This window comes from Condylura cristata, unplaced genomic scaffold, assembly GCF_000260355.1.
Source record: "Condylura cristata isolate star-nosed mole 26May11 unplaced genomic scaffold, ConCri1.0 scaffold00017, whole genome shotgun sequence".
Taxonomy (NCBI): Eukaryota; Metazoa; Chordata; class Mammalia; order Eulipotyphla; family Talpidae; genus Condylura; species Condylura cristata.
The window spans coordinates 15,332,455-15,351,807 of record NW_004567118.1 but is presented as its reverse complement, the minus strand read 5'-3'; the positions used below and the strand labels follow the sequence as shown (position 1 = coordinate 15,351,807).

At 35.5% G+C, this 19,353-nt stretch overlaps 1 protein-coding gene across 1 annotated transcript in view; it reads right to left on the bottom strand.

Annotated features, from left to right (window-relative positions):
* USP32 (ubiquitin specific peptidase 32) overlaps positions 1-19,353 on the bottom strand; it is a 128,855-nt gene that overhangs the window by 21,619 nt on the left and 87,883 nt on the right. The window contains exons 13-25 of the mRNA XM_004684455.2: positions 16,919-17,114; positions 14,786-14,961; positions 14,034-14,174; positions 11,540-11,657; positions 8,291-8,445; positions 6,464-6,545; positions 5,592-5,666; positions 4,977-5,115; positions 4,340-4,445; positions 2,778-2,951; positions 1,835-2,009; positions 1,264-1,415; positions 306-417 (exon numbers count right to left, since the gene is read on the bottom strand). Coding sequence (XP_004684512.1) covers positions 306-417; positions 1,264-1,415; positions 1,835-2,009; positions 2,778-2,951; positions 4,340-4,445; positions 4,977-5,115; positions 5,592-5,666; positions 6,464-6,545; positions 8,291-8,445; positions 11,540-11,657; positions 14,034-14,174; positions 14,786-14,961; positions 16,919-17,114 — 1,801 coding nt within the window. The remainder of the gene's footprint in view (positions 1-305; positions 418-1,263; positions 1,416-1,834; positions 2,010-2,777; positions 2,952-4,339; positions 4,446-4,976; positions 5,116-5,591; positions 5,667-6,463; positions 6,546-8,290; positions 8,446-11,539; positions 11,658-14,033; positions 14,175-14,785; positions 14,962-16,918; positions 17,115-19,353) is intronic.

Sequence of the window (19,353 nt, the reverse complement as noted above, 5' to 3'; positions counted from 1 at the left end):
ACATGCAACATCAGAAAAAAGATTCTTTTTTAGTTGTATTTGTTGTTTATGTTTTCTGATAATATAATCGACCTGTTGCCATCTTGGTATTAGATAAGAGTTAAAAGTGATCTTAATTCCAGTGGTAGAATTACCTAATAACTAACTCAGTTACTTTAGTTTTCTGAATTTTAGGTACATCATCCATGAAATGAGAAATTAGAACAAGATGATCACCAAGATCTCTGTCAGGCTCCAAAGGTCTTTGCTCTATACACATTTAAAAAGGATTCTTAGACCAATAATTAAAGCTGAAATCACCTCACCTGTCTGTAATGGGCTAGAAGCTGAAAGTGGAGATCCAGGGATAGGAATTTCAAATGCACAGAGAAATCCACTCACTGAAAGACGAACTTTTTGGTTGTCCTGAGGGAAATACTACAGAAAAAGCAGCAAGAAGGAAGAGATATTTCAGATAAAACATAAAAATGATCTCTCTGCTATAGTTTAAGTGAATGTTTTAGATGCTTTTCATCACTAAAGTAAAAATGATAACTATTTTTTTTTAAATAACTGAAAGATGACTGTTTGATAATAAACTGGAAATAAGCTTTACTGACCAAGAAGACATTCTATAAGAAGAAGTTATGTTGTAGATAACTGATTCAGGCTTTGTCCTTCTTTTCAAGCGTCTAAACCCCCAACCCTTAAGAGATCTCTGTATTATAAAAAGAGTCAATGAATGGTCAGATGAATGTTAAAAGGTTAACAGTATTAATAACAGTAATAGGAGCGCAACTGAGTAGGCAATAATACTAACTAGTTATTTTTCCAGATGATATGCATAAAAAGGTGATTTGTATTATGTCTTTACTAACTTCTTGGTATGCTGAGAGGTCAGGTGTGTGTGTGTATGTACAATAATCTAAAAACGCACTTGTAAATACATAGAATAGGTTACTATAGGAAGAATTTTGTGCTGCTGATAGTGAAGAGCTGCCCAGTGCAGCAGCAGAAGCAGGCACTGGGGGCCTGTTCTGCATGATACAGTGGATGCTTCCATGGGGTAGGACTGGACTCATGTGGCTCCTTCTTTAAAAACACCGTCATCATTATTACTCCTTTATTCTGGTAGGTGACTGTTTTATGTTTCTAGGAGGGAAAACTTTTTGTTGGGCTTTTGTGTGTTTTCATATTTCCTTTGGTTATTTACATAACAACTGAGAAATCTAGGATTTTCAACGGATAGAATCCAGGGTTTCCTAGATTAATAGTTAATTTTACCTTTATGTTAGAACCATGTACTTCAGCAAGAAGAATTTGTTCTGATTTAAGTCCGCAGAGATCACTTAGCTGTTTTTTTAATCCTGTGTACTTTTCATCCATATTCAATCTTAGTCCATATCGTACAGGGGTAGTACCATCTAATTTAATAACTAATGAAGAGAAAATATTTTTGTCAGTAACACACAGGCTTCATTAAAAATTTTTTACACTGTGTGTGTGTTTATGATGTGTTTGTTGGAAATAGCAAACATTTTAGTCATGATTTCTTACTTCATATGTGTAAGCTACAACAGATAGTATTTTGGGAGGATATTGAATAAATCATTATTTTTTGACGTTTACCTGATAAAGAAATGCGAGGTTTGAAACTGAGAGAGGAATAAACTAGCACAAAAATGGACCCACACTCCCAATTCTTCCAAACTTTAAATGATGCTTGAAGTTAGATTGCTAGATAATAAAATTCTCACGATCAACCTTTACCCAACATCATCAAATGGTATTAATTAGACATGCAGTAAGAGAAACACAAGGGAATCAAATACTTTTTCAGAACTTTGTCACCTACCTGTTATTTCTAAGTGCATATAACTGTCCATTGGTAGTGGCAAAGACAAAAAGTTGAAAGGGTCAAATCGGACACTTATATGCCCACATGTTTTGCATTTGACTTGAGATCTTAGTTGCCCATGGAACAAATCCACAACAATTGACCTATTCCTTCTTAGATGGTTGTCCCAGGCCTACCAAAGAAAAAGATCAGACTTTTTTCTTCCAAAATTCAAACGATAAACTTTTCTACACAAAATCAAAGAAATGTATTCAATATATTGGATTTAAATGTCAAGATTATATAACCCATAACCTTCATTTAAAATATAAAAGTTATGGCCAGTTAAGCTCATGGTGCTCTTGTCCTCCATGTGCTGGTAAGCAATGATTATAAACAGCAGTGTCTTTGATAAACAGCCTGTTGCTTGTAAGGACCATAGCAGACAGCCCTTTCTGGTGGTTTTACACTTCTAATCCGTGCTATCCTCAATCTTGTTCTCTAGATTTCCAGGTTGCCTCTGGAAAGCCCCTGAGCACAGTGGCCAGGGTCCAACATTGGCCAAGTCATCAGGTTTACCTGCACCAACCTGCAGAACAAGGAGCATGTGACCAAAGTGCTGTAAAGGCCAAGTTCAAGTTCCCTGATGTCCAGAAAATCTGTATCTCCAAGAAATTGGGGCTTCGTTAAATTTAACATGCACGAATTTGAAGCATGGTGTTTGAAAAGTCCTTCATCCCAGATGGCATGAGAGTCAAATACACCCCAAAATCGTGGCCCCTGAACAAACGGTGGGTGCTACATTCAAGAGTACCTCAGTGCTGTCCCTTCCTTATTCATTCACTTTTCACATTGAAATTGTAATAATAAAATAGCGTAATTTGCATTTAGCTTTGCAACACATATTTGTAGCCAGAATATTTTATATGTTGCTTATATTAGAAATTCAAACCCAACAAACCTCTGCAGCTACTTCCCAGTCTGGTCTACCATCACTGTCTTTCAGTTCCACATATGGCTTCTCATGGACTCGATTGAGATCTTCATGAAGGCCATCCAAGAGAAAAGCCAAAAGTTCTTGGGAGTCTTGTTGCTGGAACCCATTAAACCTAGGAGCATATTTTGCTATGGTCCACTGTAAAAACAAGGGGAATCAAACTCATTAATTGCTATCCCAGAAAACCTGGAATGAACATGCCCTATAATCAATCAGAGGCATTGTAAGAGAATGTACAACATTACTCTATTTCAGCAAATATATTTTGGATAATCATATCTTCCTAATCTTAATCAGAAAAAAAAATAAAAGAAGATATGACCTGTGTCTAACAATTCTTTAGGTACACAGCTGTTATTTAAGATCAGTAAAATAGAAATATTCATTTCCATTGAAAGATTTCCTGTTATACTTTTGTTAACTTTTCTGATCATGTATCCTTATTTTTATTATCAGAAACAGACCTGCCTAGTGTTTAACTTGCAACCCTAAACAGTTATTGAAATGTTCTGAGTCTTTGCTTCCTGAACCATAAAATGGTGGTAACAACACTGCCTTACAGTAAAACCCTATACTCAGGGCCCTCCCTGGCGGCGCAGCGGGTTACAGCACAGCATTAAGAGACTCAAGCCACTTCCGCATGAGTTCGATCCCCGCCTGCCCCGGAGGTGACCACATGGCCCAGCAGATCTCTCCTGACCCACCCGCTGCTCCCCCCTCAGCAGTGTACTTCAACAATCGGACTGTTATTGCTCCTCATTCTGTCTCTGGTGAATTCTTTCACTGCCCTGTGCCTCTGGCCTGTATCCAAGTTCTGTACGCACAAATAAATAAATCTTTAAAAAAAAAAAAAACCCTATATTTAGAACATTAATAAGCTAATGCTTAGAATTGTGCCTAATAAGCAGTAAACTGTCAAATTTTTAGCTATTATGATTAATTTTAATTTAAAAGTTTTACCCTTATTTTAAAATAAAGATAAAAGGAATAATCCTGGGCTTCTCTGGTGGTGCCAGGGAGGTGACCACAGGGCGCAGCAGACCTCTCCTGCCTTGCCGCTTGCTCCCCTCAACAGTGTATTTAAGTCAGTCTTCCTGTTCTGCTCCCCACTGTGTCTCTGGTGAATCCTCTCACTGCCCCTGCACTTCTGGCCTGTACCCTAGTTCTGTATGCATAAATAAATAAATCTTAAAAAAAAAAAAAAAGTCCAGAATACTGCTAATGGTGAAGTACTAACAAAGAAATGTTTTCTGCACATACAAGTAAGGTACTTGGTATATTAATAAAATGAATGACAGTTCAAATTTATACTGTGCCTTTGATCTTTTTCTACCTACTACATCTATGGCAATAGTTTGCATATATTTGAACAAATGGAAGTATTCAATATCCAGTTTATACCTAGTGAAGGATTAAAAAAATTGGTTACTAAATCTAAAAAGCTAAACATGAAAAAACAGGCAGAGAAAACTAATCAAACAACTGCTTAAGACTTTAGGGCATTTATATTATTTGAATCTGCTTACCCGAAGCTTTAATGGGGCAACATTCTTCTGAGTTCCACTCCAAAGTTCCTGTACTAAATCACCATAACATTTAGCCATATGCCCCTTCATACCAATTGGGTTTGTCCTAGAAATTTGAGAGGAAAATTTGTTGCCAAAGAATCTCATAAATCATAATCATATAGGGCCTCCCTGGTGACACAGGGGTTAAGTCAGCACTATCAAGCTATTGCCAGCCACTGAAGCACAAGTTCAATGCCTGGCCAGGGAGCTGACCCACATGGTGCAGTAGACCTCTTCTTTCTCGCCCTCTGCTCCCCTCAGCAGTGTATTTCAGTAGATCTGCCTGTTCTGCTCCCCACTCTCTCTCTGGTGAATCCTCTCACCAGCCCCCTAACCGCCTCCCATTCGTTTGGCCTAAACCCCAGTGCTTGTATGCATAAGTAAATAAATCTTTAAAAAAAAAATCACAATCACATGGCCACAGAAATACCTAGCATCTATTTCTCCAGCTAAATGTCTTAAGACAATAGAAGTATTCCTTATTTCATACTAAACAAGGCAAATTCCCTAGGTTGAAGAGAAACGAAATTCAGGTGATAGGGGCTTATATCAAAACCATAAAAAGTTAGTAGGTCACTGACTCAAAAAAGATTACCTGTTGAGTTCATAAAGATGTCTCCCTGAGATAAAATACTGTGTCAGTGGTTGTGTGTTACTAACACACTGGATGCTTGAATTCATGAAGCATGTGTTTCCCAGGTTACTCAGACCTGTGGCTCCCTTTTCTGTGGGAACTAGAACAAACAAATAAGAATGAAGATCAGTTATAGTGATATGTTATAAAACAGTTACATGTATTATTAAATGCACTGATTTCCATGACTCTTCATGAGTCAAACAGAGCTAATGTTTCTCTACTTGGCCTTTTATAGCTAAAACAGAGAAAACTTTTCATGATGTGCCCACTGGCAATCATGACAATTCAAGCTCATTTGCAATCTATACGCAGCATTTTTCTTAAATTTCTAAAACGGTTTTTAAGAATTTAAGCAATTCTCTCCTCTTATTACATCTTTAAAAATATATGGGCTTAGTTAATTAGCATCATCAAATTCTGCTTTGAACAAAAGAAAAATAAGAGGGGTGAGGGGGTTACTTTTGAATAGAAAGCCAAAAGCTGTTAACACTTCAATAGTTGAGAGAAAGAAAAAAAAAAAAAAGGAATAATTTTAAGGTGATTTTTAAAAAATATAACATACTGGAGACTTACCCTTGTGTCTATCTATTTTACTACTGTTTGCTATAAATGACATTTCCTCAGGCCAGCTCATATCTTTGTTGCGAACTGGAAAGACAGAAAGGAATGTTTTAATCTAATCCACTGAAATCACAGCCACTCAAATTTGATTCTGTTAAACATGGGGGGAAAAAAGCTAATTCTAAATTAGAAGCTGAAGAAAATTCATGTTATTTTTAGTAACTGAAACATAACTACCTCTTTATATTAGAGACTTTGTAGTTACCTGTTTAGAATTAATTAATTAAGCTATTCTCAGAATTACCTACTTGAAAGAAAAATATACATACTATCTATAGAAGTAATTAAGGCTCTTAAACTTTAAAACATTAGAACTACTGTAATTCTTTCTTAAATTATGAAAAATGTCAGTAATAATACAAAGGCAGCTATCAATAGTTCCAGGATTCTTGATAAGAAAGTTCAAGTTTTCAATGACTTATGCATACCAGTGTAGAAATTTGTGATTATACAAGTAAGCTGTTGGTGAACGATCAATGCTGACAACTAATGAAAACCTGTGCTACCAACTATGTAAATAAGTTTCCTTATTCAAATTCAAAGAGGCAGCTTGAAAATTTTACAAAATGTTGTAAACTTGTAATGAATTTGTTTCTACCCACTGTCCCCATTCCTTGCCAGACAATGAATGCAGACTTGTTTTCTTAAATCAATCTAAATAGTATGTAGGACTATAAAAGGGCTCAATAAGTTTTCTTTATAATAAACAAGATAATGATCAAATCAAATAATTGAAAAATTTATGAAGTGGATTATAAGCAATTAACTAAAATTTTAAGTTATTCCCCTAAAAGCTAATATAGATGAATACTTTTATCTTGTACCTTCAATTACCAGGTGCTGCTCATCCTGGATTTTCAAATATTCCAATCTATGATCCTCATCATCCAGAAGAGTAAGGTAATTCTGTGTAAGAAGGAAGAAATATTTTTGGTAATTTGATTACTAAGCTTCAAACAAGTGTGGAAATAAAAATGAATGACAAGTAAAAATGTCCTTGTAGTTGTTAAAACGTATGTTAGATTTTGGCATATTACAGTTGTTCAGAAATACTAAAATTTAGGTGTTAGAATGAGAGAAAAATAATGTATACTTTCTAAATATATATGCTGTATTTCTCTAAAATAGAGCTACAGAGAATTTTGGGACGACCAGAAAAGATTCATCACACAGACTCATTACACGAATTGTTAATTCATTGAGACTCAGATTTTCTGAAAGCTTACAGAAATTTTCTTTAGTGCCTAGTAAGAAAGCTAACAGACATGCTTGTGGTCAAGATGGAACTTGATCACTTACTAGGAACTAAAAATATAAAACCAATGTTATGCCGTAGAATTATATTTTTGTTAATGCTACTTTGTCTAAAATGCTCACAAAACTAAATTCTCACAACCACTAGTATCTCAGAAGGCCAATAGCATAATTTCCTCCATTTACTCATAAGAAAACTGAGACAGAGTTAAATGAGCTGTCCTTGGTTATATAACTAACACACGGGACAGAATTAGGATTTAATCCGTGGCAGTGTGCTCTGGGAGCTGTATTCTTAACTACCAGGCCATGGTGATACCTCTTAATGGTGATAAAGAGGAGGTAAGAAAGAAGAAAACAGCGATTTAAGAACAAGCTAAAATTTCTTATGATTTACCTCAGAGTGTTACACAATGCATCTCCATAAAAGGGGGAGTCACACTGCAGCTCAGTGAATGGGCACTATTTTCCTCACCCCACTTACATGCAATCACCTTGACTATAAGCTCCAATATGCTATGGACTGGTCTTCTTGAACTGGGGAGCTCTGGGGAGCCAGGGACAGATCTGGGCAATTTAGATAACACAGAAGGTGGCTGGACCCATCTTGCTCTTGCTTCTAGAAGGAAAGAGACTTCCTGGTGGATTATTTGGTAAATTCTGAATTCTGAATCTCTCCTGTCCCAGCTTCCTGCCAGATTTAGATAAGACTTCAGGTCTCAGTGGCACTGGTTTAGTCTGAGGCCATTTGCCTGAGCATTTGCCCATGAGGGAAGGGGAAATATGAGGGGGCTTTCCTGGCAGATTATCAGGATTATCTTTTTCCTCTCCCTATCACAATAATTCTAATAAAGACCTTCATACCATGAGTCTGCTTCTTTGCCTCTGTGTGTGAAAAAGGTCAAATCCCTTTACAACATCCACCCTTTAATATTTTAGGGTCCTTGGGTGCCCCTCAATCATACGCTAACAAGGGTATAATCTACACTGCATATTTGGGAAGTATATATGAACAATTAAAAGCACTGGCTCTAAGGAATGGGAGATAGGAGTCAGAGGATCAGTAGGAGAAATTCTGTTTTATCTGGTTACCATAAAAAAAAAAAGTGAACTCTTTTAGTTTAAAAAAGATATTTGCTATTACTTCATGCCAAAAATCTTTTTACAAGATGGTATTGTTGATGATTACCAACCATTATATGAATTTCAGGTGACAAATAACCACATGTAGGCAAATAGCAATTTAAAAGTTGAAGTTTTCACTGAGATTATAGATAGGGGTTTTAGGGCAATTACCATATGTATATTTGATCTGAAAAGTTACAGACAAAATCCCATGCTCAGGAAAGACCTACTTAGCATTCAGTATAGGTGAGAGGACTCTGGCTGCCTCTTACCTCGCTGTTGTACAGCCACAGGCGCATGTCTTCCTCTTTGATGCGCAGCCTCTGAGACAGATACTCATGAATTTCCTTGATGGTCTGCATTCGACTAAAACAGCCTGTATATGCTAAGACCCGCTTTAGTGGTGCATTCGGAGAAGGTACATTTCCTACAGTTACAACAGTCACAGCAAGGAAAAAGGCAGATTTAAAAGAAAGTACTCCTGGCAGCAGTAGGACCATACTATTTTAAAAATAATGATGAGAAATGTGAATCACAGGCTTAATAATTCTATAAGTTAAACACTTCAGAACAAATCTGAAAATGAAGAGAGGAATTGCAAGCAAGATGGAGTTCCAAGCCTTGACTTTGAAAGGAAGAGCAATAAAATCATAAAGACCCAAATAGCTGTCAGTATTTGGATCCCAAGAAGAGTGGCAAATAGCAAGAATCTTAGCTAATAGGTCATAACAGCAAAAATCAAAACTCACTGTTAAACACAGAAGTGAAAATGGGTCTAGATTTGAATTTCACAGGTAGGTAATTGGGTTTACTTGATCTAATTCTCAGCACACTCTTACAATTACAAAAAAAGCAAATTTTACTTAAAATTCTAAGTTGGCATAGAGTCCACACGACCAAACAAAGCCTTAAAGTGATCCCAAGGAGCTTCCATGACAAAAGTATTTGAAAGGTAGGACAGGGGAAAAAAATCATACGGTTTGCCTCCCTAGTAAAATGACAACAGATGTTCTTGAACACCTGAAGAGCTCAAGGTGGACACATAAAAAAAGGTAGTATGGGGAAAGTAGTGAAGAGTAAAGGAACAATATGTCAACTCTAACGGGTATTTCAAAAGAGGAAGGGGATGAAATGATGAGCTAATGGAAATTAATGGTAGGCTGAGAAAGCCCCCATTGGTTAACGATTCAGCCAAAAATCCAGACATAACTACAGCTTAAAATGGCCATTTACATTTATGGGAAGTGTTTTACTGAGCAACATAAAACAAAAATAAACTTAACATATCAATATCTAGGATTCAATTACACATTTCCAGGTAATGTCCATCCATTCGTTAATGACTTAGCTTTTTCAGTCCCATTAAATATGCCACACATGTGTCTTTACTTGCTAAACAAAGGGGGTGGTGGGGTAAGAACTGGCATCATTTGCTTTATTTTAGATCTGAAAAAAGGAATTTACTCAGATCAGGCAGGCTGAAAAATCTAAAACACAATGACTTATGTAGTCTTTCTTATCTGTAGAAAATTAAGTCATTGTAACTGTGGCAATGTTTGTATACCTGTAATTTCAAAAGAGCCTAGCAAACAGCTATAATAAAGAATTGAGAAAGATGAATATCATATGCTATTATAGGACAAAATCCAACCATGATCGATTTTAAACACATTGCAAAGCAATTCTTTTACTATCAGCAAGCAAAGGATAATCCTAAAAGAAAGAGCAAATTTCTGCAATTATACATGAGGATTAGTTATAAGATTACAGCAAGAAAGCATATTTTTAAAAACTTCAAATGATTAATGATTGATTTAACAATTAATTAGTAAGGAATAGAATTTCAAATGAAAAACAAATTTGGAACATAATTAACTACCCAGTTCTAGGATTCAGAAGCATTTGCAAGTATAGTGTTCTATTGTCCTAAAGCCACATAAGAAATTTGTTTGAATTCTTGACAGTTTTTAAATAGCACAGCTCATTAACCAGGCAGCCACTTATACATAATTTTGTGCTTTTGAACAGCACAGGCAAATCTTAGTGGAATTCACAGAAGCAGCAAAAATCTAGGATCAGCACAAGAGTTGCAAAGAATACTCACTAAAGCACAACACACCTTGCCTTTCATGTTATATTTCAGAGAGAATCAAAAAAGGTATGTGTGGTGGGTTCATGAAAGTAAGGCTAATACTTTTTACTTACTGAAACATTAATCAAGAATATTTCATACACAGACTTTGTTTTACTGGTTCCTTGATGTTGATGTTTTGTTTGCTGATGTTTATGTTGATGTTATAATTCTTACCAAACAATGTGTCTAAGAATCTTCATATATTTTGTGAATACAAACTTTAAGGAAGACATGAAATGAACCCTATTCAATTCCATGAGTATAATAGTACTTACAGAGTTGGCTTGGGTTCGTAAGTAATTCTTATGTAGGTAGATGTGGCATGATTAACACAAAGTCTGAAATTCATTATTTCTGCTGAAGAACAATTCAAATATTTGCAAGACTAAAACAGAGCAAATCATGCCCATCAACAAAATTAAAGCTCATAGAGAAACACAAGGAGAATTTTTAGCATGTGATACATTAAAACGGGAACTTATTTATATGTCATAGGCTTGATTTTTTTTATTACAAAAGTTTATTTTTACATCATTTTGTACATTTTTTTTCCATCTTGATTGTAGGCTTGATTTTTTTAAAGATAGATTTATTTATGCATACAGAACTGGGGTACAGGCTAGAGGTGCTGGGAGATGGTGAGAGGATTCACCAGAGATGGAGTAGGGAGCAGAACAGTCAGACTGACAAAGCACACTGCTGAGGGGAGCATCGGGTGAGACAGAAGAAGTCTGCTGCACCACATGGGTCACCTCCATGGCTGGGGATCAAACTCCTGCTGAAGCAGCTTCAGCTAGCTGTGCTTTACCCCACTGCACCAGCAAGGAGGGCCCGACTTGATTTTTTTTTAAAGATATAACCCTTGTTTTATAATATCCGTCTTTTCCAGGCTCAATGGTTCTAGTATGAGAAATGTTATCAGGCTTTACCCCCAAAATCCTAAAATACCAAAAGATAAAATCCTAAGATGATGATGTGTGGAAGATATCACTTAGAAATCTTGAGTGGAGTTGAAAAGACTGGCAGGCTATAACTTAGGCTGAGCAAATAATTTACAATGGTTGTTGCACTAACCAAATTATGCAAAATTTATTTTTATTTTTTATCACTGCATATTTACAAACCAGAGAGGAAAACAATCCTCCTCAGTTTGCTGCTTAGACTTTGCCTTGACCCCATCTAATCTTGCGCATGACCATAGATCTAAGCCCCCTAAATGATTTATTGATTCTGTGTGAAAACAGATGGCCATGTTTATTAGTACAGTGGCACCAGGCTTGAGCAACTTGGTTTTTATTTTTTTTTTTAAGAAATGCATTGTATTCTTGCTGCATTCTTAAGTTACCTCTTGGTAAATGCTGAGGAAACATTCTCAGGCTCATCATACCCATATTCACCCAGATGTTAGACTGCTGTGTCCGAGTAGCAGGCTGCTGTCTCAGGAAGAGAAGATACCGAGGAAATAACTCCAGCTCTGGAATTTCTGTCTTGCTATTCTTAATCACCTGTTGTATTAAAAGACATAAAGTGAACACTGCAAGAAAACATGCCATTTTCTAACTTCTGAGATTTATCTTTAAAATATTCAACTGACTCACTTCTCAGTTCAATTAGATTACTAAAATACATAGGTTTAAACTAAGACTCCTGCTCTAAAATCTATCTTCAAAATACTTTCACCCTTTCATTTGAAAGTAACATCAAAATTAGAACTACAATTCTTTTTTTTTTTTTTAAGATTTATTTATTTATGCATACAGAACTTGGGTACAGGCCAGAGGTGTAGAGGTGGTGAGAGGGTTCACCAGAGATAGAAGAGGGAGCAGAACAGGACAACTAATGAAGTACACTGCAGAGAGGAGTGCAACTATTTTCACTTTTATATATTTCATGTATGTAAATGATGGTTTTACTTTTCTAAAAACAAATTCTTACAACTGTAATACAAGTCAAAAAGTATGGAAATACTGTGAAAAAACTCTAATTATTTTATAATTATAATAGCATCAGTTAATGCTTACTGACCACTTACTATACATCAGATGCTGTGCTAATTATATTTATTATTCAACTACAAAAACAATTCTAAGGTAGATATTCATTTACAGATGAGGAAACTAAAACTTAGAGATTGGAACACCAGTAATAAGTATTCCAGTTCATTCAATGACATATTTCCCATATAGAATATTATGACAGAACAGGAAAGTCTCAGTAAATAAGCAACAAATTAAAGGACTACCTCATCCTCCATAAAAAAGAAAAATACAACATCTATTTATCCATCCTGATTTCAAATATAATTTTGACACTTTTAAGATCAATAAACACAAACCCTAAATTCCTGATTCTGACCTAAACTGAAGTTTCAATAAACATTGTAACTCAACATTAATACCAAAATTAAGACTAAGGTTTTATAACATTTTTTAAATTGATCGTTATTATTTTATTCAATTCACACATTTCTGTAATTCTCTCATAGTCTTACTGAGTGAACTGGTTGCAAAGACAGATTCATTGTTTTTGTTTTTGTTTTAAAGATTTATTTATTTGTGCATACAGAACTGGGGTACAGGCCAGAGATGCAAGGGCGGTGAGAGGATTCACCAGAGACCAGAGAGGGAAGCAATTGCTGAAGGGAGCAGCGGGCGAGAGGTCTGCCGCACATGTGGTCACCTCCTGGGCAGTCAGGGACCGAACTCATGTGGAAGTGGCTTAAGGTTCTCAGTGCTGTGCTTTAGCCCGCTGAGCCACCAGGGAGGGCCCTTCTGCCCATTTTTTGATGGGGTTGTTTATTTTTGTTGAGTTTCATCTGTATATTTTTGTGATTAATTCTTTATCGCTAGTTTTGTGTGAGAAAATTTTTTCCCAATCAGTGGGATGTCTGTCTGTTTTTTGTAATGTCTCTTTTGCTGTACAGAAGATCTGTAACTTGATGTAGTCCCATCTATTTATCCTTGCCTTTACTATCGTTGCATTGGGTGCTCTATCTTTAAAGATGTTGCTGAAGTGTATGTTATGTAGCGTTTGGCCCATCTTTGCTTCCAGGTATTTTATGGTTTCCGTTCTATGTCTAGGTCTTTAATTTATAGCATATTTTTTTTTGGGAAGTGATCTATTACTATACTGCATCTATGTAGAAGTGTTTCTTGATATGCTGAAAGATCTTATATTTTTTTGCCTTGACAGTGTAGAGTATTCAGAGTAATGAGTTCTGCTATTTACTATATAGACATAATAAGTGATGTTGTATATTTAACTCATTAATATTCTGATATACTCCAAGTACTTCGAATCATTATTAAGCACTTTGTTTATGCCTCAGAATGACTTATTCTAGTAATGGCAATAACCAGAAGTTACTAGCTTTGAATTATACTATCACATGTTGTGATTTTTACATGTTCTTGCTTCAAAAAGTCAAAACACAAAAAAACAAACAGCTACAAGATGAATCCAACCCCTAACTGGGTATTTGTGTGGTTAATGCATATAACAGTTTCAGAATTATTTTTCTACACTGTTTCCTGTATGCACTTAACATTTTGGTACAGGCTCACAGATTTACAGCTTAAGTCCTATATTATCCTAATTAATGACTGCAGGTATGTGGATAATTTAGTCAATGATGTGGACTCATAATTCCTTAACATTATTTAGCCCTGTAACTATTCTCTCTGTTCTACACAGCAACCACTCCTATGGATGTACCCCTGTATGACTGGTACCTAGTATGGTGCTCTCCTGATTTGACCAGATACTGAATACTCTGCTAACATAAGAACAAACTAATTGTGAATAGTCAAGCACATATAAAAACTAAATAGAAGATTCTATCTATGACTTCTCCTTTATAAGACACTATTGGCTATACTTACGGGCCTAGGTAGGGCCAGGTTTGCTCCATACCAATGATAAAGTGCTCTCCACACAGGTTCTGGGACCATTTCATAATCTCTTCCATGGATCAACTGTGGAGTTCGTTTTAACCGCCCTCCTTCTGGTGTTAATGATGTAGCCTGAGAAGGGAATAAAAATACTAATCGTTAATATTATAGTCACTTGTGTGAGCAATTGAACTTCTGTTATGTGCTAAAAACCTCAACAAAAAAATTTATTAGCAACTTGAAAGAGAATGACTTTAACTAGGTGGCAAATTGTTTTGTTTTAACAAAACCTAGACATAAGAGAACAAACACAAGTCACTACTCAGTTTCATATTATAGGAAACAAAATGAATTTTCGAAAGAGTTTTTAGCTAAGAAGAGTAACAATACAAATCATCTGGAAAAAATCATTGGAGCGTTTGTAAATATAACTGGTTTTCATAGATTTTCTTTCAAATAATAAAAAATAGTATTTTGGAAAGAAATATCCATATAGACATGGAACTACATTCTCACAGAAGTAGTGAAAATCCTTGGAATAATATTTCCAAGAATCATCATATTACTTCTATGCAAGTATTAAATCATACAAAATTCTCACAGAAAAGTCCCATTGAAAGAGATTTCTGTCTCTAATATTTTTTAAATAAACAAGTAAATGTCTGCTATGTGCTAAAATCTCTACAAAACAATTTACTAGCAACTTGCAAGAGAGTGACTTTAAGGAGATGTCAAATATTTACCTTTATAGGTTCTTGAGTTACTAGTGGCTGGTTATCAATAGCTCCTGGTTTTTGAGGATTGAGATGTAATAAAATATTTCCATTGGTTCCTAGCAAGCACTGGTTGTTATTGTCAGAAGTATTATGTTGTCGAGCAAAGCACATATCTGTCCCTGGTGTGGCAGAATACAGAAAACCTAATAGTAAAAAGAGGATGGAATCTTTTTATTTTTAGTTATTATACATAAATATAACATGTATAATTGTTGGTTGAAGACTGCAACTCAATATCTGTCTGTGTTTAGGTTAAAGCTATTGCTAGGTTGGTATATCAGTAAAATGTTAGAATCTGATAGAACAGAAGACAGGACATATAGACATACTTCTTTCTAGATAATAGCTAGCCAATGACTAGGCAAATTAAAATCTTTAAAGATGACTACCAAATACCTAGTAATTCCAACAAGATTTATATATTTTCTGATAGGAAAGGAAGAAATATGACCAAATAGCTGGTCATACTGTTGTTCCAACAGACTCCATAAATTCTTCTTTCCAACCTGCAAACACATTCAATTGTTCTTGACAGGTAATGGTAACAGTGAAGGAAGGAGCTAAACCAAGAATTCCAGCAGACCAGAGGGAACCTGGGAGAGAGAAGAGGAGCAGGGAGAGTGTGAGGAGTGCTGGCACTGGAGCTCTGGTGAAGGGAAATGAAACAGGTATAAAAAGGTATGAAGACATACTTCCAAAATTATACAGTTATATAAAAGGTCGAAAAGTTAAAAAGGTGGGCAAATTAATGATTGGTGAGAAGAAAATAAAAAACTACAATAGAAGAGTATTGGGAAGGAATAAATTGTCACCTAATCTATGAGAGGAAAGCATGTTACATTACAGTAGAAAAGTACACACAAAGAAGTGACTAATGACGACTTATGAGTTGTGCATCTCAATGGTATTTGCAGGTATTTTAACTCTCAATTTCACATTAATCTTAGTTAAACATTCTATTCTACTTACTAATCATTTAGAACTTCCTATCTGTGGCCCTGCCTTGCCTGTGGAGAACACAAGTTTAAAGAGAGAGCACTTATCAAAAAGGACTAGAGATGGTTAAGAAATCATCTTGGTGTTAAGGCTGATCAGAGGGAATACTTCCAGATAGTGTCAGATGGGCAAAGAGAAACAGTAGATAATACAAAGAACTTCAAAGAAAAAATGCCAGGTCTGTCCAATTTGCTGACTCCCTCACAGGAAAGAAGAAAACATCTCAAAGATGAAATAACAGAATAAGACTGAGAGTTCTGCTGCTGTATCAGCAGAATAATAAGGATCAATTCAATTCAGTTGCATCACAAAATACCAAAACATCTTCTTCATAAACACAGACAACTAAATGTTAGTTAAGTAGCAAGGCCCAAAGGCAATAATGGGAAACAGTTTTCCTTAATATTTTGACAAAATAAACCCCAAATCATGGCACCAAATGCCTAAAGAATCTGACATGAGGGTCCATTTAATCCACTGAAGGCAGGCTTATGGTTAGAGTCCTGGAGATGGAAATTTCAATTTTCTGTAAGACTGTCTGTCCAAATCTAAATTCAGTGACAAAATAATTTAATAGCAATATGAAGAGATGTAGCTTAATTAATGGAAACTGAAATTATTTTCAAATTTAGAGATTAATAAGGCTAAAGAAGAGCTTTTTTTTTTTAAGATTTATTTATTTTTTAGTACAGAACTGGAGTACAGGCCAGAGATGCGGAGGTTGAGAGGATTCACCAGAGGATTCACCCAGAGTGGGGTACAGAACAGGCAGATTGACAAAGTACACTGCTGAGGGGAGTAGCGGGCGGGTCAGGAGAGGTCTGCCACACCATATGGATCTCCTCTGGGGCAGGCGGGGATCGAACTCATGCGGAAATGGCTTAAGCTTCTTTGTGCTGTGCTTTAACCTGCTGCACCATCAGGGAGGGCCGAAGAGCTTCTCTTTTTAAATATACTCATACATCCAGGAATGGCATAATTTATTCAAAACTTATTTCTATGATTGGAAGCCTAATGCCCAATATATTATCCATCACACCCTCTGACTATCCAACTTTAAAAACTGACTTTGACTAAACCTCATAGGAAACAAGCCATACTTACCACTGCCAGTGGTTTCTGAGGCTTCAGATGCAGTAGAAATGTTATCCGAAAATTTTTCTTCTGTGGCATTCCCATAACTAAGGCTGCCTCCTCCAGTTCTAACATCACTCTGTTCCACAGGATGTATTGCTGTTCCAAATGAGTACTTCCCTCCATTCAGAACAGATGATGGCTCAATTACAACAGGGCTGGCATCCTAAAAATTGTGAAATCAGAGAATAAGAGGCAAATTCAATAACCTGACAACTACATAGTCTTCAAAAATGAATGCCCCACTTACCTACTCTTTCTAATCCTCCGGTGGTTGGTTACAATCATTTAAAAACATTTTAATGTATTTAATTTTAAAGGTAGGCAATGGTAGTTCCAAGGGAAAAATATGACATGCTGGGTTTAGATGACAGGATAGATGTTGATAAAATAAAGTGTATGAGTGAATGAGCTTATTTTGGTTTGCTATACCTACATCTAGGTAAAATTGGTAAGGTAGACTGGACAGACCTAGATAATTTCGTTTGAGATGCTTAGATATTTGAGTCTAGTGATCAGGGCAGAGCCCTAAATATAAAGATTTAGGCTTCATAGACTTCTTGAAGCACAAGAAAATGATATTATGCGGAATGAGGAAAGTATAGCATTTATGTGCCAAGCAGTGGAAGAATCTGGAAAGGACAATGAGTCAATATTATAGAAATTAGTCAGGAAATTACAGTATCAGAAGCAGAGACTGTGAACTTTTTTTTTTTTAAAGATTTGCTTATTTAAGCATACAACAAGAGCTGGGGTGAGGCCAGAGGTGGGGGGGGAGGGAGGGTGAGAGGATTCACCAGAGATAGAATGGGGAACAGAACAGGCAGACTGACTGAAATATACTGCTGAGGGGAGCAGTGGGTGAAATAGGAGAGGTCTCTTTTACCATGTGGGCCAGATCCCTGACATGGGACATTTATGCTGCAGTAGCTGCTTATAGCTTCATAGTGCTGACACTTAAACTTTTGTGCCTCCAGGGTGCAAATATTTCTACAAATTTAGCAGTGAGAAAAACAGGTATATGACTTGGGGGAAAAGTAGAGGGTTGGTGTTATGAAAAATGTGTGTTTGTGAGGGTTTTGTTTGTTTTCAAAGAGAAGGACTTTGTAACTAAGAGGGAAAAGAGAGAGACTGCAGGGAGTAACCACTAGAACAAGATCCCATAGGTAGCGAAGAGCTAGGCAATAGCAAGGGTAGAAGAACTCAAGTGCCACTCAATAGAAACTGGCAAGAATTGCAGTCAATAAAGTGATCAATCAACAGTGGGTCTCAAAGCCAATGCCTATAAAGTAATTAACTGAAACCGAAGTAAAACATCAAATTTAAAATACAAACTCCAAATTACAGCATAGTAAATGCTTCAGTGTCTTTTAATGTAATGATAGCATCCCTAACTTTAGCCAAAACAGGGATACTGTATTATTTTATTAGATGTTTTCTCCTCTTTGATCTTTTAGCTAGGTGAATACAATTTGTAGACAGCTTAGAAGCCAGTTCTAAAGAAACCCCTGTGCCTTTAATTAAAAAGAACAAGAAGAATGAGAATAAAACTCAGGTTTCATTCTACATACCAATTAACTTTATTGGATTTAAAATTTGAAAAGCAAGGTAAGTCATATTGTTAAAACTTCAGATATTTCAGAAGCATGCAGATTGACTTCTTTATTACAGGTGCAATGTTAGCAAACTGTCAATTATCAACTTTCTTTTTAAAGTATGGAAGAGTACTAGATTATTTTCAATATTAAATAACCTAGTCCATAATAAAAAACTATTTCCTAGCTAATACTCTTTCAATTCTGATGACTTTAAGGAAAGGGTGTCAGTTTAGAAGTAACTTCATATGCTAATCTAACACTTGATAATTTTTTTTGATAAATGCATTTGTTTTTATTCTTTATCTCAAGAACACGAATGTGAATTTTTATATTATTAAAAGGACTGGAGTGGGATCACTAAAAAGGAGTTCTATCTTTTTCTCAATTCAAGAAGAATCAGCCAATGGATGTCTCTTCTTGAAATAAAATGTGACAGTATTAAGTCAAAAATTGGATCCTACAATAAGATTAAAAGGGTTTGTTTATTAAATACTTATTTAGTGCTTGTTATATATCCAGCAGTGAAGAATATACAATGTACAAAACAATGTGCTTCCCATTTTTGATAACACTTGATAATTTTTAACAGAACATGTCTCAATATCAGTCTTCAAAAGCAACAGTATTTAACATTAGAATTTAGTAATACATTTTATTTTCATAGAATTTTTTAGTTTGACCTTTTTATCTCTGAAATGTGACACTAATTTTCTTTTTTTTTTTTTTTTTTTTCTGCGCCACCAGGGAGAGCCCCATATCTGTTAGTTTTTTTTTTTTTTATTAAAAAGTTTATTTTTACATCATTTT